The sequence below is a fragment of the Anopheles darlingi genome, chromosome 3, assembly GCF_943734745.1.
Source record: "Anopheles darlingi chromosome 3, idAnoDarlMG_H_01, whole genome shotgun sequence".
Classification (NCBI taxonomy): Eukaryota; Metazoa; Arthropoda; class Insecta; order Diptera; family Culicidae; genus Anopheles; species Anopheles darlingi.
The window spans coordinates 66740968-66763461 of NC_064875.1; the positions used below are offsets into that span (position 1 = coordinate 66740968).

Below are 22494 nucleotides of genomic sequence, written 5' to 3' on the forward strand. Positions count from 1 at the left end.
AATACAACTAAACTATGGATATTGAATAAAAGGAAGCATTCATTTGAATCATCTGGAATCATTCCAAGTTTGAATTTCATTTTTTGTATTTCACCGTTGTCCATAATTCACCGATCAGATAACGTTGATACTGTACTGTGGCAGATCGAGAATGTTATTTACCACAGTCAATGTATTTCCTCCTCTCGGCAAACGTGCGATCCCCGTCTTTATGTGTCCTGGAATCGAAAACAAAACGTGGGCCCGAGGATAATTGAAGAATAAACTAAATTAAAAGTAATTCAACTGCTTACATGTTAGGCAATACTAGGCCGACTAGGCAAGCGGCTCCTGAGCAACCCCTACGATGATCTGCAAACTTGGAACAGCCCACCATCCGACCGCTTTCTGCTGAACCAGCCGGCAGAGCTCGCTAATTGTTGCTCGATGGCGCACTATTGCCATCAATTTTGTTGCCTAATCTATTATTTTCCTTTTTTTTACACCTCTTCGATGCGCCGTCGTTTTTCTTTTGGGATGCATACTTTTTTCATTTTTCATTTTCATGTTCATATAGCGTATGCGAACATTCACTAGCAACTTTACAAAATAATTGATAATCGATGGCGGCACTTCTTTCATATTGTTTTCGATTTTCCTGGAACATTTCGTTATGATGTTTCGCGTATATCTAAATTGCCCGTCTGGATGAATTTCGTTAAAGATCTTGTCCATTTCATGACATGTTTTAAGGAAATCTGCCGATGGTGCAAATAGTTCTCCATCTGATAAATGTTGTAGAAAATTGGCAGTATGCGAATAGCTATGGTCGTTGTTTGTGTTTAATGTATAGGTTCCTAACTGAAGCTCCGGAAACTTTGTGCTGAATTTTTTCGCAATAATTCCCACAATATATTCAAAACAGTCGCTTTCATGCATTGGTAAATCTGCCATATTACTGCTGAAGGAACTCAAAATATCGTTGGAGTCTGAATTTGGATCGTTGGTATCATTTGGTGGCTGAAGATCAGTTGGTTTTGGAGTTATATCTGAACTAGAATATAAAGTTGCCGTAATGAAGTCTTCGGTTAATTCCGATTCTGTTAGATTTTCTTGGCCTGACTGTTGCATGTTAGTATCCACTGCTGCATCAAAACTGGTTTGATTTGGTAAAATTGTTGGTGATTTACCTAACACCATTAGCCTTATTCTGTATAAACAGTCAAGCGGAGAAGGGTGATCGTAAACACTATTAGTATGCCTGATTTGCGAAAAGAAATTTTCCAGCACATCCTGATTTAACTGTAAATATAGAAAAGAAATATTATTACAGCTATCGTGTAAGTTAAACCTTCAGTTCTACTCGCTTACCTTGTATGTGAACAACTTCTGTATTTGATGTTTTTCGTGCATGTTTACGAATAACATTTTTATGCTGGTAATCTGCATCAGCACGGATTTTTGGAATATTTGCAACTTTGATTCACCTATTACTCGCATATTCAAAATGAAATCATGCATTTTGTCTAATGCAGAAATTTGCTTTTGGATTCCGTTGTACGATTTCTCATTATCCAATCTAAATATCGGGCTATAAGGGTTTGATGTACGATACCAAAGTGCTATTATTTCTATTACATCAGCCATATTTTCCGCATCACTGTATCCAGGATAATATTCCCGCAAAGAAATGGCTGTTTTCCGTGATAGCAGTTCAGCGGCTTTACGTACGTTTTGCCTTTCTTGCGAGGTCATTATAATATGTGATTTTGATAATTCAAAAGCTGGTGTATATTTGGCCATTTCTTCATTGGCCACTAATTCGCATAAAACGTCGGATGTAATGTCATTTCCTTGGTAAGAAAACCCGTAATCTAAAAGCCAGTTTCTAATCTCTTTTAGCAAATAGGAACTATCCGGAATAATATAAACAAATTTATTTGTAATCGGATGTTCAAAAAACGGTCTGGCACTATTTAGGACTCCCAAATTTTTCCAACAGGCAATATTGGTAGAAGCACTGTTGCTTATAATTCCAACCACATTTACTTCTATTTCGTAAAGTTTTTTTATCAAACTATTTAAAATGTCGTTTGTTATTTTTTTATCAAATCCGATATACACAGGTTGTTTCCAGTTTTGGAAAAGACCACGTGCCATAACAACTTGCATATAACTGAAAGGACCCATAATTTCATCTGCAGCATTATCGTACTCCATTGCTTTACACACTTTCATCTTATCGAAGCTTAAGACACATTCCTTGCCATGTTTCGGAAAAGTCCGGGTAAAGTTCCCTATCATATTGATTACATCTTCTAGTATACCTTGCTTAAGGTTAAAAGTTTTCGCATGGCGCTGTAAAGTCGATAAGGAAGGAAGGGGATAGTTTAAATTTATAGCCAAAAACTTATATGCTCGTTTGGAAATATATCTCAATGTGAGTGCTGAGCTGATTTCGTCCATCTTCCAATTCACCCACTTTTTGAGGTCTAATATAATGTCTATTTGATTGTACGATAATGAAGATTTTAGTTTCTCTTTGATAATCGGCGCTACTTTCGCAGAGTCCCAATAACCGTTACTAATCCTTGCCAGCTCTTCGTCTTTTCTTTTGATTTTTGCCTTGAGTATGTCATTTTTGATAACAAACGAGTTTAACTTACGATTTAACTGTTCGTTCTCTTCAAGCAACTTCTTATTTTGACATTTGAGTTCAATAATCTGTTTGTTAGCCTGACCTAATTCAATATCGTTTACATTTACAAACTCTACATCCATAGAATCGGCTTTAGGCGGCGCTTCATGTGTATCTACATTTGCATTAAGAGGATCTAGTATCTCAACTGCCTTCTCTTCTACCAACTTATTGTTTGCGTTTGAATTCTTTTTAGCTGGTTTTGGGTTAATAATGGAAGGAACGGCTAAAATAAACAAGTTAATAAAGATGAAAAGTTCAGCCGACGGTTTATAACAACATACCTGTTATCTTCAATACTCGCAGATTGTTTTGATGTTTAGTCAAGGAACATTTATCTAGCTGATAATCCTCATCCTTAAAATGTTCCGAACATACAGCGTTATGTTTAGACGGACGCCAATCTGCTTCTTTTCCACAAAATGCGATCCATTTTTTGGTTAGCTCACTTTCCGGCGGAAACCTATGGAATTTAACTCTCACGGCTTTACCTCTGACATTTCTATTGTTATTGCTGCATAGTTGCACAGCACAAGTTGCATACGGCATTTTAAAGCACTATTTAGAACATGGAGAATTCTTGTAAAACTTTTTCGTACTACGCTTCTCAGAAATCCACGAAACCGCGAAATCCGCGTCCCTGAAGTAAACAAAACCATTCGCCGCCCTATTGTCAAAAGCGTTCAATTTGGCCGCTTAATGTTCTAGCGGTTGCTATGCAGCCACTAAGCGGCCAAATTTCTGAAGCTGCCCTGCCACTAAAAACCCCTAAAAAAACCCTTAAAAACCCTTAAATAGAGAGAATTATTTAGAAGTTAGGTTTTTAATGTGTATGAGGGAGGTAGGACGAAAATTTTGTCCAAAGAGAGAGGGGAACAGCAATAACTGACAGCAAATGCTGTCTGTTGTTGGGGGGTATGGTAGATCCAGAAAACTGGCCACTTAGTGGCTGCATAGTCCACATTGCATACCTTTACGAGTTCTCGGGGAAAAAAAACAAAACAAACAAAAAGCGCAACATAAAAATCTCGCTTAACTCGATCTGTCCTTGATACGGTAGTTAGTGTGTTTAGTTCCACATCCTCGGGACCGGAAAGATGAATCGTTTGTTCGGTAAATCGAAACCCAAAGAACCGGGTCCAAGCATTAGCGACTGCATTAGCGGGGTAAGTAGCCGTTGCCTGCCGTTCTTTGCTCATCGCTGCTGGATGATGACTCACCGTTCCTTCTTGTTGAACCTCCGTTTGTTCTCCTCCAACTGCAGGTCGATTCGCGGGCTGAGGCAATCGAGGGCAAGGTGAAAACGCTCGATAACGAGCTGCGGAAGTACAAAGATCAGATGGCCAAGATGCGCGAGGGACCCGCTAAGAACGCCGTCAAGCAGAAGGCCCTGCGAGTGTTGAAGCAGCGCAAGCAGTACGAAAGCCAGGTAGAGAACCTGCGCAATCAGTCGTTCAACATGGAGCAAGCCAACTTTGCACATCAAACGCTGAAGGATACACAAGCGACGGTAGCGGCCATGAAGGACGGCATGAAGTCGATGAAGAAGGAGTTTAAAAAGATCAACATTGAGGAAATTGAAGACATACAGGACGATATGGCCGATATGCTGGAGCAGGCCGACGAGGTACAAGAGGCGATGGGCCGTACGTACGGTATGCCGGAGATAGACGACGATGAGCTGCAGGCTGAGCTGGATGCCCTCGGTGACGAAATAGCGCTTGATGACGATGCGAGCTATCTGGATGACGTCGTGAAAGCACCGGAAGCTCCCGACAAGGAACCGGGTGCCGACAGTGTCACCAACAAGGACGGAATCTTAGTGGACGAGTTCGGATTGCCGAAAATTCCTGCTTCGGTGAAAACAACCTAAGAACAGCCTTTCCGGGCCTCCCTCCCATCATAATTATTTTACTTCATATACAGTTCTGCTTTCGGTGGCATCGTCGGTTGCGTTCGGTTACCTTTATTGCGGTCGCTACACGCGTCAGGTTAACTGCAGGAACGACAGTAGTGATTACCAAAACTGTGTCCCACTGTGAAATGGCACCACGTTTCTCTTGTTTATAAAGCGAGTTTATACACTAATCCTAACATAAATGAGCAAAGTCCCGTGAAATCCACACAATGTTCGGCATTACTCACTTATCTCGTCAATCACGGGAACGTTCTGTAGATCGGAACACTTGCGACGCAGCAGATCAATCTGTTCTTTCAAGTATCGCTCCTTGGCCGCTGCGCGCTGCAGCAGTATTTTGGCTTTTTCCAACAATTGACTCTTCTTCTCTAGCTTGTCTTTTAGCTCTTCTAGTCGGACCGTGCACTCTTCCGCATTCGTATTACCCACCGATGCCGCAAGGTCGCTGCCACCGGAGAGAACCTTGCAGCGAGTACAGCTTACACTAGACAGCAGTTCAATCTCCACCTGCTGCATGGACAGCTTATTCTGGGCCTCCGCGTAGCTCGCCTGCAGCTTTTCGTGATCTTTCTTGAGTCGCTCGTAGGCATCCTTTGACACCGTGGAACCGTGCTGTCCACCACTAATCGGCTGTTCGCGTGTTCGGTGTTCCTTCAGGTACTTGTTCTCAGCACGCAGCTTATCGATCATCCGTTGCAACGTAAGCACCGTTTGCTCGAGATTGGCACGGCGTTCCTCCTGTTCGGTGGAACCGTTACGGCGGCTACATCGGATGCACAGGTTTTCGAAATTTATCGTCTCCGGGCATCCCGCGGTGGCTTTGGAAAGTTCTTCTTTAAGCGATATAATGTATCTGCAAGGTGATCGGACGAAGAAGAAAACGGAAAACCCATCCGAAAATGAATTCATTATAACAAAGTGGATGCTGTTGATGTTTGAGGCAATAGGGGCCAAGACAGAGATAGAATCGGTGTTGATTTTGATTCAATTCCGTCTTTACTAGCTCAACTGTTCCGGCGGAATTCCCCACTATCAGCAGCTGGGAAATCCCCAATCATAAAACGACCGCTTCTCCTCAACGATGCGCACACTGTCTTAACATTCAAACACGATGAATAACGAGCAAGAATACGTCTGATTTTGTGGATCGTTGTGGTATGTTGCTTATCAGTTTCTGATTACTGAGGAGGGGTATGAATTTTTTCTTTGAAATCGAAAAAAAATTAGATTTTGAAAAATGGTTTAAAGAGGAGTATGATAAGTCGTACGTGTGGCTGATACCAGTTAAATTTGCTTTGCGTGAATCATATACGGTGATTGATTACGGTGGGGGCTTTTTGTAGCCGCGATGGAGAGAACTGGTGCCGAAAATATTGTTTGACATGGGCATTTCTTAATGAAACTGGTTCTGGTAACTGTGGGAAGTTACTTTTCAGATTTTGTTTCAGAGTGATCCGTGTAGATTTCGCAGTAGTACTTTGTACAATTGGAAATATTAAATCTCTTATCTAATCTCATGTTCTACATCTACAGCCGACAACTTACTGTTCCAAATGTGCTATTTGGCGTTTAAGTCGATCCCTTTCATCATTTTGTCGCAACATATCGTTATCGAGCTGCAATTGAAGAGTTTTCGCCTCTAAACGAACGTTATGTGCCTCCAAACTACATAACTTCTCTTGCATCCTCTCCAACTCATGTGCAACAGTGTTGGAACCCTAAAATGGCAATAATAGATAGATTTACTCAGTCCTACATCTCATGTCGCGCTTGCCAAACCCATGATACCTTGCGTTCCAACTCCATTGCCACTATTCGCCGTTGCTGAGCTTCGATACGACTCTTGAGTGCTTCTATGATCTCTTTCCTATTTGCGTCGAACATGTGAGTCGTTGTGCTGGTACTCTCGGAAACCGTACTATCCGTACTGCACGACTGTTCCGGAGATTCCGAACCGTCCTGATACTTATTTTCCGGCATTTGCTGGGGTCCAACGGCGACAGCGTTCGATCCCGCGCCAGAACTCTGCAATCGAGCACGATCGCGTTCTAGGCGACTGATAGTCGTCTTGGCCGTGTTAAAGTGCACTTTCAACTTTTCTAGCTCCACTTCCCGCTCTTTCAGTTGGCCCTTCAACCTTTCCGCCATCTGCTGCCAACGTTTCTGCTTGTTCCACAAATCCAACTCGGCGGCCGTCTTCGCACGCCGATTTTCGTTTATCATCGTTTGCTTCCGCAGTTCGTCCTTTGCATCGAGCAGTTCCGTCTCCAGCTGCTGAACGCGCCTGGCCAGCTGATCTTCCCTAGGTGTCGTCAACCTATCCGTCTTCATCGCTATCACGGGTCGTTTGATGAGCTGGTTCTTGAGAGTTTTGACCAGCTCGCGTGACTGCTTTTCGCGCTGCTGTACACTAGCAATCTGTCTCTTGAGGGCATCAATCTGTGTTTTCAGCACACGATTGCTAGCTTCGCTACGATTTAAATCGGCACTTAACTGCGATACCTGCTCTGCCGAATGTAGCGACGTATCGTTCATGAAGTTGCTCTGATCCTCGTGGAACTGCGACAACGTGTCCGTGAGATCCTGGATATGGCGATCTTTTTCCTCCAGCATCTCCTTCAGTTGCTCGAGCTCCTGGGCAGTGGCGATAGTTTCGCTGAACTCGCGCAGATCGTTTGTCTCGCTGGATAGCCGTGCATTCGTCGATGCAAGCTCGCTTTCCTTTTCACGTAGCTGCTTTTCCAATTTTTTCTCGCGGGTCATCGTTTCGCGAAGTAGCACCTGCAATCGCTTTTGTTCATTTTCTGCATCTTGCAAGTTGCTCTCAATCATTCTCAACTGCACTTGCAACTCTTGCAGCTCCCGTTCCTTCTTTTCGTCAATCTCGTAGATGTTTTCAATGATCTTGTCGGTGTATACTAAACCCTCCGCCGCAGGCTGCCCGTTCTTATCGTGGGTTGAATGTTCTGCATTGGACTGCTTTTCCGGTAAACTCTCCTGCTCTGCTTTTTGTCGACTCAGCTCTCCAACCTGGGCTTCGAGATTGTCACATTCCTTCTGCTTTTCGTACAATTTTTGCTCCATTTCGTCGATGGATTTTTTCAGATTTCTTATTTGGGCCATGTTATCGTCGTAAACCTGCGAGTGTTCTGCACGTTCCGCTTTCAGCAATTCCTGATATCGTGACAGCGTGGTGTCCTTCTCCAATAGAAGATTCTGTAGTGAACCAATTGTAGACTGAAAGATCAACGGATTGAGAGTGAGGTCCAAGGAAACAACACCTCTTACCACAAAGGCACACTTACACTAAGAATGTTATCCTCGTTCCGATCATGCTTCTCGGTGGTAGCGGACTGCTCATGCTGCTTCAAAAGACTTGTCTTTTCTTCGAGAGATTTCTCGAGTAGCCGTATCCTACCCTGGTATTCCGATAGACGGTTTTCGGTCTCAAGAAGCAATGCGCTCCGCGTTGACGCCAGCATCATTGCCTGTTTCAATTGTGACTCGAGTGACTTCTGTGCGATCGTTTGGCCAACGGATTCTTCGGTAGTTTCCGTTCCCACCGCGCATTCTTCTGGCCTATCTCCCGTTCCGTGTATTGTATCACCAGAAGAGCTTCTGCTAGGTTTGCCTAACGGAAGATCATCAATGATGGGGATCGTATTGATACACTTCGATGATGTGTCTAAAATGTTTCCAAAATAAATTGTTTAATGGTAATAAGCAACAGTTAGACTATATTCAAACCAGTGGCTTACCAACGCACACCTGCACCTCCTTGTCGAAGTACCGATCATTATCCTTGCGTTTCCGCTCCGTTTCATCACCGAACAACAGCTCCAATGTGTCCCAGTGGCGAGTGTTCTCGACCTCGCCCAGTCGAAGCTGCTGGTTTTCGTTTTGCAACTGATCGAGTTGTTCCTGGCACAGGATCAACTGTCTTGTCAGGTATTCACTTTGGCTTTCAAATTTGATCAACTGCAAATTAAAAAGGTAATAAATTATCAACTGTACATTGGTCGTATACAGCACATTGCTTGCAACAAACGTTTATCTTATCCTGCATATGGTTTCCATCGACCGTTTGCTGCATCTTCGCAAACAATTTTTCATATTCCTCTTCGCGTGTTCTGTTCAGATGATCTCGTCTCTCTGCCGTCATGCTTTTACGTAACTCCAGAACATTTGCATACAGTTTCACAAACTCTGTGATAGCAAATGTCGGTGCTCGCGATTGGTAGTTTTGGGTTAGTATTTGAAGACTTTTCTTCAGGAATCTACAGCAACACAAAAATGAATGAGCATCGAAAATTGACGTGCGTTCGAAGAAACCGAACAAACCTAATTTTTAGAACGTTATCCTTTTGTCGCGCAGCAAAGTTTTGCTCCTGCTCTTCAAGTCGCTGTTTCAGTGTATCTACTTCGGCCAATTTCTCTAAAAACTTCTGCTTCATTTTTGCATTTTCACCTTTGAGTTGTTCCTCCTGTTCACGGACTGTACGATGGAAACGTTAGTACAAAGACGATTGTAAAAATGAAGAATTGCCTACAACCTACCAGCGTTCAATTCCTTGTGAGTTCTGGCAAGCATGTACTTTTCATTTGAAGTACTTTGCAGATCCACTACCAAGTGCCGTAAACTCACTTCTTCCTCGGAATACTTCGATATAAGTGACTGCTGCGAGCGAATCTGTTCGTTTGAAATCTTTAGTAGTTCCTCCAAATGACCGTTCTTCGTGGCTTCTCGTTGCAGTTCTCGCTCCATATGATCCAACCTTTCCCGCAGGTTTCGATACTCGTCTTTCGTGATGAACTCGACGCTTAAATTAGAGTCGACCACACCTAATTGGTTTATTTTACTGTAATCCACCTCAAGCAGTTGGTCTTTGTCGACCTCTCGTATGCTTTTGAGAAAGATTCCGTAAAAGTTTGTCGCCTCCTGCTTCATGCGAGCCAGCTCGGCTTCCAGCTTTTCGATCGATTCACTCTCTACCGTATCCACCGGATTTTGATTGGAGCCTTCAACGGATTGGCGCTGTTTGAACTCGCTGTTCTTCCGTGCTAGCTCGCAACGCAACGTGTGCAGCAATTCCAGATGTTCGCTTTTGATTGTCCGCATAGTATTCTGCAAATTGTCGTTATCTGACTTTAAGTAGTCGACTTTCCGCTGCAAAGCACAAACACCCGATTCTATGCTCTTCAAGCGTTCGAGCGTTTGTACTAGCATTCGATCCTTTTCGCTATCAGATGCTTTGGTCATGTTCAACAGCTCGTTGTAGAGTGTTTCGGTCACCTTCAGCTCGTCATGCTGCGCAAGTAGTCGCTCATTCTCGTTTCGAAGCTCATCCAATGCCTCCGTCAAACGATCGATCTCTACTGCCTTTAGCAGCACTTGCTCGCTGAAATCACCCTGATCTTGCTCGACCAACGGATCGATTGTTTCCGAGTTATCATCTTCATTGCAAACGTTACCCGAATCGTTCACACTTTCCGTCGACTGAACGCTCTTACTTTTCCGTCCCGAATCCGAAGCGCCCGTTGGTCCGAGCCGCTCCTTCAGCAGCATATCGCGTTCTCGTAACTCGTTCTGTAATCTCACAGTCGAATGGTACCACGCAGAGACCGGACGGTCATTGAGGGCATTCAAGATTCTCTCCAGCAAGGATGTATCGATCGTTAATCGCTCCGACATCGCATCATATTCACGCAGCTTCTGCAGTATCTCGTGCATGCCAATGCGTAGGTTCTCGTTCTCTTCCACCACTGTAGCGTATAGCTTTTCTAACTCAAGCAAACGATGGTACTTGGTAGAGTCCCCTGATGAATCTATTGGAACTTGCTGGTTGTCGGGAATATCTTCGAAATTCATCTTCAATTGCCCCACGCACGTGTCGCAGTAATTGAAGCTCTGCCGAAACCTGCACGCTTTGCAATGGCGTACGCTGTCCTGTATATTATACTGTTTCATGCATTTTTCACAAAATTTCACCATCACCTCACCAACATCGATCATATCGGTTTCTCCATCCCCGCCTCCCTTACTTGAAGATTCGCATCGCATCGCGACCAGTTTACGTCTTGAAAAAAGAATATTTTATCGTTTTAATGTGTTTTCCAGGATAATAGCAAAAAAATCCTTACTTGAGCTCGTTTTTCTCCAGTTTAAGCTGCAGCCTCATCTCTTCCGATGCACGCAATTTCATCGCGAGTCGTTCATTTACCTTGGCAGTTCTCTTCTGTTGTGCTAAAATGGAGCTCGTAGCCACAACCTCATCGTCGGGCAGGCCAAGACGTTGCCTTAGATTGGGCATCAAGCAAAAAAACGTTTAATTAAAATTTCTAGGATTTATAATCACATACGTGTATCTCTCAATCGCCAATAGCTTACCGAAGGACACTATTCTCCAAGGCGATATCGTGCGCCAAATTGATCTCCGCAATCAACTCCCGGATTTGCTTGTCCCGTTTGCTGACCTTCTCCTGAAGTCGATTTATTTTACGCAATGCGCTCGATAGCCCTTCTTCGCCGTTTTCGTATCGTCTCAATGCTTCGATTGCTTCGACGGCCTGACGTGACTTTAAACAATTGTCCTCCTCAATACCAGTGAGCAGCTCCTGCATTTCGCGGCATCGTTCATTGGCCCGCTCGAGTTGCAACCGGAACTCGTTACAGCATTGACTTTCTTTTGGTTTTTCTTTACTGGCCCGTCGTTTCTCCTCACTAATACGGTTCATCATTTCCGTTGATCGATGAATTTCTTTGGAAAGGGTTAAGAGTTTATCCTCCAGATCGATGATCACCTCATCCTTCTGTTGCAGTCGTTCCTCCATCAGCCTGTACTCTCGTCGCTCTGCTTCGATGTCTATTCCCGGGAATTGGCTGAGCAGATCGTCATATCGATCCTTTAACTCTAGCCAAGCATCGTCCTTGGTTTTCAGTTGCTTTTGCAACTCGCTTAATTGCAGTTCAAACTGCCTGCTCGCGGTATCCAGCTCTTCCGCCAGAGCTGACCGTTCTTGAGAAACGTGTGCGATTTCGCTTTCCAGCGTTTCGATCTTTACGTTGGATTCTTCGATCGTATCCTCTAGCTCCTTGGATCGGATCTTTAGCTCCTCGTACTGGTGCGTGAGAGCCGTAAGGTTCAGCGTGGCATCATTCAAACTGACCTGCAATCCATTGATCGCGTCCACCTGAAAGCTGTTCCGTTTTTCAAGATCGTCTATATCCCGCAGCAATCGTTTGATGTGCTTGTTTTTCAGGCTGATATTGTTGTACAGTTCCTGCTGCCGCTCTATTTCCGAGAGCGCATCGGGCGAATCTTCTCCCTCGCTACCGAAATGGACAGCTTCAGCTTGTTGGCGTGCCACCAGCTTAGTATTCTCGTCCGTCAACTGCTTGAGCTTCGTACGCATCGTGTGCCGTTCCATCTCCAGCTTCTCGATGGTCCTTTTCCAATCCTGCAACCGCTCCTGACTTCCTTGGTCTTCTTTACCTTCCATTAATTTCACCTGTAAATGTTGTACCTAAGCAAGGAGAGAAGCGCTATCAACCACAATTTCCGGCAAATGGAACACCAAACCGGAAGCACCCAAACCTGCTCGTTACGAAATTTCAAAGCAACCTGTGCCAAGCGGAATAGTTTTTTGCAGCTCTTGCCATCCATCTTGAGGTCGGTCGGTATGTTCGCAATTTCCTGTGCGGCGCCATCCTTGCGGATGTCGTCCAAATTGTGAGGTGATAGCGATAAGAGATGTTTCCAATCCATTTCCACGGCCACTGCTGGTCGACTGAATTATCCTGGCACATGCAAAATCGTCATTTTGTTTTTGTTTGACCGTTGCTATGGCAATACGCCCGTTGCTACAACGGATCTAAGGTCACCAATAGATAAATGGGGTGGTATGTAACCTTGCTCTAGCATTAGTAGTAGTAGTAGTATACGATCAAGTGATCTTAAAAACCGACGGAATCAGGAAATTCAAATGAACGAGATCATAAGTATATTTCTAGCAACTTCTTTATTTGCAATCACTCGCATCGACGAAGCTAAGCTTCCTATGCCATCTCAATTTCATTCGGTGCAAATTTCAGTTTGATGAGAATCGTATTCGGTGTGGTGACATCGGCCACCATTACCTCCTGGCCATCCGTTAGACCCAGCTCGGTAAGCGAGAGCGTAAGATTGCCTTTAGTCGCTTCCTGGATGCTTTTCACCGTGGCCATGTAAAGTGTTTTATTTTTTCCATCCAGCACTGCCGTCAATCCGGGACTTTTCATCTGAAACTCGGCACTATCGCACAGATGCTGAATGAGATCTTGCAGCGTCATCGCGTTGGGATCCACGATTTCCACCGGTCGCGGTACCTGACTACATGCCAGACAGTCCGGCCGCTTCTCCGCTTCGTACGTGTAAGTGTAAATCCCATCGACATCGTTGAAAACCATGTAATTGTTTAGCGGTTCACAGCAGCTAGAAGCTATCTTGAACACCTCCGTTGCGCAACTGGCCGCTATAACCGCATTCGTACTAGCAACAGCCGGGATAATGTTCTTCAGTACGCCTTGTACCAACCGATAGGAAAGGCCCGTAATATTGAAACTACTGGCCCGTTCCTGCGCCTTCTCATACACCCAGGTAACATGTTGGGGATCGTCACCGTCCAGAGCGACGTCGGCACCGAACGGCATCTCTTTGGGCCACTGAATGATCTTGACGTACTCGATGCAGTGCTCCGGCAGCCTCGGTGTGTTGGCGATGGTACACAGCGGATAGCTGACCTGCGGTGGGAACAGATCCAGCGTGCAATCGATACAGGCCGTCATACCGGGCAGTATGACACGGGCATTTCCCTTGAACCCCTCGGTTCCTCCATCTATTAGAGGAATGATGGAAGACTCCTCCACCGTTCCGTCATCCTTATACTCGAGCATCGAGATTAGCATACCGTTGATCCATCGTCGGGCCACGATGGAATCTAGCCCGCTCACGATGATGTGGAACTGGCGGTAGAACGAGGAGTCAAAGTCTTGGATTTTGCAGAAGTGCGGCGTAACCACACCGCCCGGTATACGCGCATTAATAAACTCCGCCGCACACTTGGCCTTCGGTTTACCGATATCTGTGCGTCGGAAGAGAAACTGTCGGTTCAGATTAGACAGCTCAATCGTGTCCATGTCGATGACGTGAATGTCCCGAAATCCCATCAGCGCAAGATCCTTCAGCAGCTCGCATCCCAGTCCACCGGCCCCTGTGAATGGTAAGGAATTCCGTAAGTCCTTTGACCGCTGTTCCCGCTCCCTAGTTCTTCGCACTAACCAATCACCAAAATCTTGCAGGTGTTTAGCAGAAACTCGAGCGTCTCCGAGGAGGCCGCAAAATTCGGATGGCAAAACGGTCCCGACCGTTCCAGGATCTTACGCAGGTGGGTCCAGCGTTTGCTTAGATGATCGCTGTTAACTGTGGATGTTTCCATTTCCCCAGAATCTTCTGAAATTTCTTCGCACAAAACTTAAATCCCGTTCCGCTGCCGGCCTTCTTCTTTTTTCCTTTTTTTATTCAAGTTGACAACACCGTAGTACCAGTTCAAGCCACTGCGAGCGCTGATTTCGTTTTGAATTTGAATCGGGTGAACGAGAGTGAAACGAACGAAAAGTAAAACACGCGGTTATAATTCTTTATCGCTCAGACGGAACCATAAAATCAAAAATGAAAGGTCACATGTGCAGAAAATGCGATTATTGCTGTATTTGGTAACAAAATAACTTTTTAACAAATGATGCAACTGGCGTAAAGGATGTTTTCAAGAATGTGTAATCCAAACATCCGGGGAATAGATGAATCCATCGTCACCAGATACCAACGTGCACACGATACACAATGATCTATTTCTTTACCGAGAATGGTGATTTGTTGTTCGTTTTAAGGAAGAAGTTTCCTTTCGCTGTGGTGGGACATGCGAATCCAAGCGGCACCGGGTTGCCTATACATCCGCCGGTATTGAGCGACAGCAGCGAATTGCACTTGATGGCTAGCAAGCTCTTTTCATATTCCGGATACACCGTCTCAGCGTACAGCTCCCAGGCACGTTTATGTGAACCTACAATATTTAATTTGAGGTACAGAACTTTAATTTTATAAAGCGAAACCATCTTTATCACTTACATGCAGGATCGAAACATCCGGGCTGAACTGAAACCACACTGATAAAAAAAATCGAGCAATTAGTTTAACTGGATAAACTAGACGATCGGGAGTTGGGTTCTCATGTTTACCCATTTGGATAGAAGTCCGCATCGCCGATGGGATCCCTCTTGCCAAGCACCTTTGCGTTGGTATGTATGATATCGACAAAATCAGCATCACCACGCTGGATTCCGCTTAAACTTTCTCCTTCATTGAAGCAGGGATTCGCTGGATCTAGTCCCGTGATTCGAGGTATCGATTGATTTGTCAGAAACTGAAACTGGCGTCCAGCAGCTCCGACAATATGTGCTCCCAGGCTGTGGCCTATATAAGGAAGAGATATTAGTCAAGGTTTCTCCCCGACTTCTGTTTCCATAATCGCATTCTTACCTATCAAATGTATCTTCTCCAATGGCACATACTTGATCAAACCTTGCAGTCCATCGGCCAATCCCTTACCGAGATCGTTTGTATTGAACGCGGACCAGGTATAGAGAGTGTCCACATACTCGGCCGTATCGATCACTACGAAGTTGTACCCTCCGCGAGCCTTATACGCATTGTAGATCGTATCGATCGCACGGTTCGGCTCATTTATGTTCGACGTCCATCCCGTGACCAGAATCACGGTGTTGAATTTTTTATTAAATAGATCGTTGCTCCATAGATCGTCCGACTCCAGCAGAGGTATCGTTACATTATCATCTCCGGTCATTAGAACGTAGTTCATATCCGTTATGTTGACGGAATTTTCCGACTGGGTAGCATTCGACAGCAATGCAACCGAACCTGCGTGGGAAACGAATGGTCCTCTCAAACCCTACGGCACACCGACGGATTGCACGTGAACTTACATATTTGATTGATGGTAGCCGCGATCGCCTCTGCCGGTAAACCAACGATCGATTGTTTGCCAAACTCCAGTAGCTGCTCGGGGGAAAATATCTCCGGTACCTTTTCGACCACCCCCTTCGCTGTTTTAGCGGCCACCTTCGCGACATCGCCGGTCGATTTAAAGAAGCTTCCAAAATCGATGCCATGCACTCCACTGCAGCAGCAGCATGCAACCAGCATCACAACGAGCGTACTCCACTTACTCATCGCTTCCGTCTACGAGATCGTGAGAACTGAACAGAACAAAACCACCTCTCTGAAAACAAAGCACACAAGAACATGGAATGGACATGGAATCAGTGTTTAGCTTGGTTCATTGTTCGACTTTCGCCCTGAGGCTTGTAAGTCCAGATAACCGCATCTAATCACGCCACAATTATTTTCCTTTACTCATAGGATGAATCACGTAAAAAACGGATACACATGCTACAGTTACCTGCTATGCGTACTTCTCATATCGAACTTTGTTTGCTCTCTTTTGTTAGTGATTAAGAGGCATCTTAAATATCATTATAATCGCTAGACCGTTCTTTAACAAAAAAGTATTTCAAAGATTCCACCATCTTCATTCATATTTTGTACAACGTCGTTTATAAATCAAGAAATTAATTGCTTAAAATCGAAACATTTACGAGAGTTTTATGCGTTAACGAAAGTTAAGAAATAACAGACGCTTCAAAAGTAAAGTAATAAGCAACAACGAATTTACAAACGAGTTGACTTAATAACGACATAGATAAGCTGAAGTCCGTAATTCTCCACTAAACATCTCATCTAACCAGTTTTCCGCTGATCGATCGAATTATTAATGCCCTATGAATGTTTCACATCTGCCGTTTAACATTGCGATCCACTGCTTGTCTCATATACCGATTACTATGCAGAACACGTTGCGAATAAGTGATGTGCGTGTTAGCAATTTTATATTGTTTTCAACTTTTAAGGAGTGCTCCTCGAACATTCCGCGATTATGCTCTCGTCGCGGTTACCAAAACGGTTGTCACAATCAGCGTCTTCAAATTAAAATCGTACATTTGCAACCACCACAAAACATCACCATCGCACCACGCTAGTTTACCTTGTGAGCACTTGACACCAAGCTCCTAGAATCAGTTTCGATCCGCTTCGATCGAGTCGTCGTCGTGAACTAATCGTAAATCTGAGGGAAATTATAATTTTATATGCCCCGTCCATCCATCCTAGCTGTTACCCTTCCGTTATGCCACCTTCCCGATGAGGTTTACCTCTGAGATCGCAGGAGTAAACCGCTTTGCCACGAGCTGACAATTGTGAGTGCTTGCAAATGTGATGCTGGCAATCAGTGTGGTATGCGTATTGGCGCCGTCCTCCCACCCCTGAGGGGGTACAAAGCACGAGTCGCGAACACAGTTCATGGAATCCGTAAAGCACTGCAAAAAGCATCTGTGTAAGCATGTCGATAGAATAAGATAAAAATGAATTGTTGCAAGCATGTCAGCTCGATCTTGACCGTATCCTCGACCTACGGTGCGTCAAACTTTCCCGTGCACCGTTAGTGCGATCGCGACATCAAGGATAACAAGATCTGACGACGCTTTAAGGCATCGTCAACAGCGCAATGCGAGCCTTGTTTGAGAAAGAAACCCTCATTGCTATAAATGCGTCGGGCGGAGGTTTTTGAACTTTAGCTGAACTTGAAAAGATATGCCGGAAGGCTGTGTGGCGATCGAATTGAGTGAGTTGTAATTCTTATGCACAGCGATTTTTCTAATTTCTTTCAGCACGGATTTTATCAGAGTTTAATATAGTTAATTGATTTTAAATGCATTCATTTTTTATTAATGAATATGGATGTTGATTGTGATGATGGACTGCAGCAAACATATTTGCACGTTGTTTGCACGTTGCCTGATGAATATTTAATGAATGTGGACAGCTTCAAGTTTTGGGAAAGATTGGCGAGGTGTGTTGCTTGAGTTGGTCCTTGAGTTGAAGAGTGTTTATTCCTGGCAAATGCCGTTGCAAAATTCGCAGACAGTTTTCAGTCTGGCTTCTGTGCTTCCCCGATAAGAGTAACTTCATAAACTAACTAAACCACCTTCATAAACTAACTAAGAAGGTAAACTAGCTTTTTCACTCAAAAATATCGGGCATAGATAACGAGCCGCCACTGAATCTTGCCGCCAGTCGCCGACCCGGTGGTTGACAGTTCTGCCGGGAGTGTTTTTAAACGCGGTTCACGTGCAGCCGGCCGAGAATTTTGAGAAAATCACAGGAAAAAATGGCATTGGTGCGAAGAATCGCGGGGATCTGCTTGCGGCAGTTCCTTGTGTCTTCCAGGAGTCTCGCACAACCAATTTCTGCACGCAGGATAGCGCCCGTTATTAATTTTCAAGCACGTATGTAGATTGCATCATCCGCAGGTGGGATTGTTTTAAATTTGTCCCTGGTTTTTTAGCTTTCTGTACCACGCCAAACCAAAACGATGAGCTAGGACGATTGCAGCCTCGAAAGATGACCCTCGTGTACACTTGCAAAGTTTGCCAGCACCGAAACACGAACACAATTTCCAAGCAGGCCTACGAAAAAGGAGTTATCATAGTAACCTGCGATGGGTGTAGGAACCACCACCTCATAGCGGACAACCTGAATTGGTTCACGGATTTAAACGGCAAACGGAACATCGAGGATATATTGGCTGAAAAGGGCGAAAAGGTGACTCGAGTGATCGAAATAAATCCAGAAAAGTAGAGTTAAAGTTAAATTTGACGAACAAAAACACCAAACCAGCCGCCGCACAATCAGCCGCCCCATGGCTGCCAACCATATGGACCCCTTTTGTCAAAGGAGTGTGTCTGTCTCACCTGTTCTTTTGACAAACGGCCTCTCTCTCTTGCTTGGGCTCGTGTCGTTTTCAGTTCCCTCGAAGCTTGCCTTTTTGCCCGGTTTTAACGTTTTCGATTCCGCATACGATTCCGGATTCTCGACACGGATTTCCAGCGGTACAGTGAGAACGAGGGCGTTTTGTGGTAATCAGATCGTCTGCTAGAAGAACGCCGACAGCATGCCGCCAGCAGAGAAGCCCGAGGAGCCGGAGAGCACGATCGACGACCCGTCCGTCGTGGAAAAGTACCAAAAGGCCGGCGAAATCGTGAACAGTAAGTGTCCCCGTCTTCCAAGTTCCCGTTTCCCGTGCTATTTCCCAAGTGGTACCGCGCCCAGTCCAAGAATCGTTCAATTCCTTCCGCCCGAGTTCCGTGCGTGGTAGCGCCACGTTGGGGGTAGCGTTCATATGACGTAGTGCCAGCACGTGAACGAGGGGTGTGAGGGGGCGGCGCTTTCCCGGCGCTGAGTCGCCCAAGAGCCACGTTTTTCGAACGAGGCCATGGAACCGGCAACACAACAAATATTATTGTTGGACGCTGTGTTTTGGTGTTGCGCGTTTCAGGGACATCTTGAAAGGATTAGAGTATTACGTTTTTAAGGGGAAACAGGGGTCAGACTGGCGAAATCCACAAAGGAATGCAGGTTTATAACCTCCAAAATGTGTAACATCCTTTCACCGACCGACGGGGCGCTACGATTGACCTGCACTTTCTCTTGTGCTACGTGGTGCCTGAAGTAGCCTACTCGCACGCATTTTAATACTCGTTTGTCGTGTTTTTCTTCAGGAACACTGCTAGCAACTATTAAAGCATGTGTCGTCGGAGCATCAGCGAAGGCGATCTGTCTGAAGGGCGACAGTATGTTGCAGCAAGAAGCCGATAAGGTTTGTATTTATCTATTTTAACCCTTTTTGGTGCGTATATCAGGGACGATTCGATAAAAGGTTGAATGAGAGACAAACAAGCATTGGGCGACCGGTTTAGGATGGGGTTGTTTAGAACATTCGTCAAGTCGCTCGCTTGTTCTCGCGAGAGTGTACTTCGGCGTGAGTTCGAATCTCCATCTGAGCGCAAAAGATAGCTTTTCATCTTGTTTCTGCACTTACAACTTTTAAACTTCAACACCAATTTACGTTCTTCGTTCTAATTCTATACTGTGTCCAATGATTAAAATCTCAAATGGAAGAGCCAAAACACTAGATAGTATCTGATTTTCCATGATATTCCACAATGATATATGAGGACACATTTTGAATCAGAAGAAAAAAAACTCTTTTTGAAATGATTTGTTTTAATTTTTCAACCAATTAATTTTTTTCGGGACATTTTGTTCTCTTTCAAGCAATACAAAAATGACGAGGAAATGAAGAAGGGTGTCGCGTTCCCGACGTGCCTATCGGTGAACAACTGTATCTGTCATTTTTCGCCGTCACGGAACGATCCGGACTACGTGCTGAAGGAGAACGATGTGGTCAAGATCGATCTGGGAGCACACATCGATGGATTTATCGCGGTCGCCGCGCATACCATCGTCATCGGTGCTACGCCGGAGCTTAAGTGCAAGGGTCGCGCAGCGGATGTCGTGCTTGCAGCGTACCACGCTGGCCAGGCTGCTCTTCGCCTCCTGAAGGATGGTACCGACAACTACGCCGTTACGGAGGCGGTGCAGAAGATTGCATCCGATTTTGACTGCAAACCAATCGAGGGTATGCTGAGCCATCAGTTGAAGCAGTTCCGTATCGACGGAGAAAAGACGATCATCCAGAATCCGACCATTGCACAGAAGAAGGAGCACGAAAAGTGTAAATTCGAAAAGTACGAGGTGTACGCCATGGATGTGCTGATCAGTACTGGTCAGGGGCTAGGCAAGGAGCTCGATACTAAGGTGTCAATCTACAAGAAGACGGAAGAGAACTACCTGCTCAAGCTGAAATCGTCTCGGGCGTTTTACGCTGAGGTACGTACGGAAGAGATGCTATGAAGGGAATGCTAGGATGGACGACGGATGAATCGTAGCCCACTTGGCAGAGGGATTGATATCCGGCTCTTTCCGGGTGCCGTGGTTCGATTCCCGATTTTGTGTTTGCTTACATATGCAAATGAAGCCTTTTAATTACCCAATGATTATAACTAAGCGCTCGAGGGCCCATGTTTAGGTGACGGTTGGATATGTCCTGTGAAAGGGAAGGATTTTATTCAGGATGAGAAACGGGCATGGATTCTACTGCTTTCATTAGCAGCCCAGAACACCATGTCACTAGTTGGTCTGTGATTCCTGGATAGTCCTTTCTGGTAGCGGGCACACGTTTGGCTTGAAGCTTTTACAAACCCAGTGAGTAGTAATAAGATTATGAGAACTGAGGGTAATATGGCTCCCTATAATTTATTAATGTTTATTTGGGGCTGTGATCATTCGTGGAGGGATATTTTTGTTTGTTGTACTAATTGTTGTTTTATCTTTCACAACGCAACGCGATCGATAACTGCAGGTGAAGAAGAAGTACGGACCTATGCCATTCAATTTGCGAAACTTCGAAGAGGAAGCGAAGGCCAAGATGGGCGTTACCGAATGTGTAGCGCACAAGCTCGTGGAGCCCTTCCAAGTATTATATGAGAAACACAGTAAGTGAGCCGCACGAGTAAAGTGCACCGTCCTTTTGCAAGGAGAATTGCGTGTCACCGTTGTAAAAAGTTTCGCGACCAGACACCTTGCTACACTAAACTTACCAACTGATCCTTTTGAAACCCCTGTTCAGCATTGTTGCCCGGGTCAAACTGGGCTACAATCGCTGTGCAGTTTCACAGTGTGTTAATCAAAAGTGCAGTCCCTTTGACTAGCACCAGAAGGGCCTTCGAGGATCAGACAGTTTTTGTTGCATTGACTAGCGATTCGTGCAACGATTTCATTTCCACTAAATGGACTTCATTCGATTTGTTCTCGTTGATAGATGAATTTGTTGCTCAGTTTAAATACACGGTGCTCATCCTGCCGAACGGTCTCCAGATCGTGACCGGGTTCCCGTTCGATCCAACGTGCTACGAGAGCGAACATAGTGTAAAGGACGAGGACATGCAGAAGCTGCTCGCTCAAGACCTGGTGCTGGCAAACAAGCACAACCCGCTGACCACCATTCCCGAGGGCGGTTCCTCGAAGGACAAGAAGAAGCGTCGCAAGAAAAACAAGAACAAGGGTGCAGCGGCAGCCAACAGCGCCGAAGGAGCGGCGGGGGCAGCCGATGGCGACAGTGGCGATGACGAGGATGAGCCGAAAGCATAACAACAAGCTCATTCAGCCTCCTTTGATTGACTGTCGCAGCAGCAGCAGCGTCGCATTGATATCGGTTCGAATCCCTCCGCGTGGCTCCTCGTCGATGTGCTTCTTCTGGCGACACAATTAAGCTTCCGCCAACTGGCGGATGTTTCGCAACCTTTACATTACTACCACGTTTCAAACAAAACTGCCTTCCCGCCGCGTACCACCCACGAGATCAGTGGGAATGATGTGTCCTCCCTTGTGTGTGTTTTGTGTTTAAAAATATCCTGCTGGATAGGGCCACCATCGCGCCTAGACGGAAGATTCTCGCGAGAGAACCCTACGGCACGATCGGTGCGCGGTTGGTAGTGTAAAGATCAGCTGTTTATATAGAATGGATAAAATGTGTACGATCCACACGAAGAGAAGCTGAAAACTGTGTTTCCTTTTGTGCGTTCCACATCTAGAATTCCCATTTTAAACGTAAACCATCGTTTTAAAGGTAGTAAATTGTCCATTCTCTTTTACTCTTAGCTCGTTCTATCCGCGGTCGAACCGATTAATTAGTGGGTAGCTGTATGGCGTTATGCTTTTCCCAGAGTTTTCCGTACTTTTTTGCCTTTTTTATTGCTCATACTTATGGGAGTTACACCTTCGCGTTATTTCTTTTCTGTAATAAAGTCTTCGGATTGTTTAAATTGAAC

The 22494-nt window shown here is 45.1% G+C and overlaps 6 protein-coding genes across 6 annotated transcripts; 3 read left to right on the top strand and 3 right to left on the bottom strand.

The window, feature by feature from the left end:
* Positions 1–3680: 3680 nt before the first annotated feature.
* LOC125955864 (charged multivesicular body protein 5) lies at positions 3681–4812 on the top strand. The gene is made up of 2 exons (XM_049687131.1): positions 3681–3843; positions 3942–4812. The coding sequence occupies exons 1-2, from the start codon at positions 3775–3777 to the stop codon at positions 4548–4550; spliced, it is 678 nt and encodes a 225-aa protein (XP_049543088.1). The 5' UTR covers positions 3681–3774; the 3' UTR covers positions 4551–4812.
* Positions 4813–4814: 2 nt separating this feature from the next.
* LOC125955734 (centrosomal protein cep290) lies at positions 4815–12095 on the bottom strand. The gene is made up of 9 exons (XM_049686878.1): positions 10984–12095; positions 10737–10892; positions 9153–10672; positions 9017–9090; positions 8354–8573; positions 7901–8280; positions 6384–7832; positions 6141–6313; positions 4815–5448 (listed from the first exon to the last, which is right to left on the bottom strand). The coding sequence occupies exons 1-9, from the start codon at positions 12093–12095 to the stop codon at positions 4815–4817; spliced, it is 5718 nt and encodes a 1905-aa protein (XP_049542835.1).
* Positions 12096–12608: 513 nt separating this feature from the next.
* On the bottom strand, positions 12609–14162 carry LOC125955859 (nedd8-activating enzyme E1 catalytic subunit). The gene is made up of 2 exons (XM_049687126.1): positions 13913–14162; positions 12609–13844 (listed from the first exon to the last, which is right to left on the bottom strand). Exons 1-2 carry the CDS (start codon positions 14067–14069, stop codon positions 12652–12654), a joined length of 1350 nt encoding a protein of 449 aa, XP_049543083.1. The 5' UTR covers positions 14070–14162; the 3' UTR covers positions 12609–12651.
* A 155-nt stretch (positions 14163–14317) lies between these two features.
* On the bottom strand, positions 14318–16845 carry LOC125955862 (vitellogenin-1-like). The gene is made up of 6 exons (XM_049687129.1): positions 16752–16845; positions 15634–15929; positions 15170–15568; positions 14869–15103; positions 14759–14796; positions 14318–14693 (listed from the first exon to the last, which is right to left on the bottom strand). Exons 2-6 carry the CDS (start codon positions 15878–15880, stop codon positions 14479–14481), a joined length of 1134 nt encoding a protein of 377 aa, XP_049543086.1. The 5' UTR covers positions 15881–15929; positions 16752–16845; the 3' UTR covers positions 14318–14478.
* A 773-nt stretch (positions 16846–17618) lies between these two features.
* On the top strand, positions 17619–18442 carry LOC125955867 (DNL-type zinc finger protein-like). Its single transcript, XM_049687132.1, has 2 exons — positions 17619–18051; positions 18111–18442. Exons 1-2 carry the CDS (start codon positions 17934–17936, stop codon positions 18401–18403), a joined length of 411 nt encoding a protein of 136 aa, XP_049543089.1. The 5' UTR covers positions 17619–17933; the 3' UTR covers positions 18404–18442.
* Positions 18443–18534: 92 nt separating this feature from the next.
* LOC125955860 (proliferation-associated protein 2G4) lies at positions 18535–22493 on the top strand. The gene is made up of 5 exons (XM_049687127.1): positions 18535–18810; positions 19324–19421; positions 19880–20494; positions 21027–21159; positions 21486–22493. The coding sequence occupies exons 1-5, from the start codon at positions 18717–18719 to the stop codon at positions 21812–21814; spliced, it is 1269 nt and encodes a 422-aa protein (XP_049543084.1). The 5' UTR covers positions 18535–18716; the 3' UTR covers positions 21815–22493.
* Position 22494: the final 1 nt, after the last annotated feature.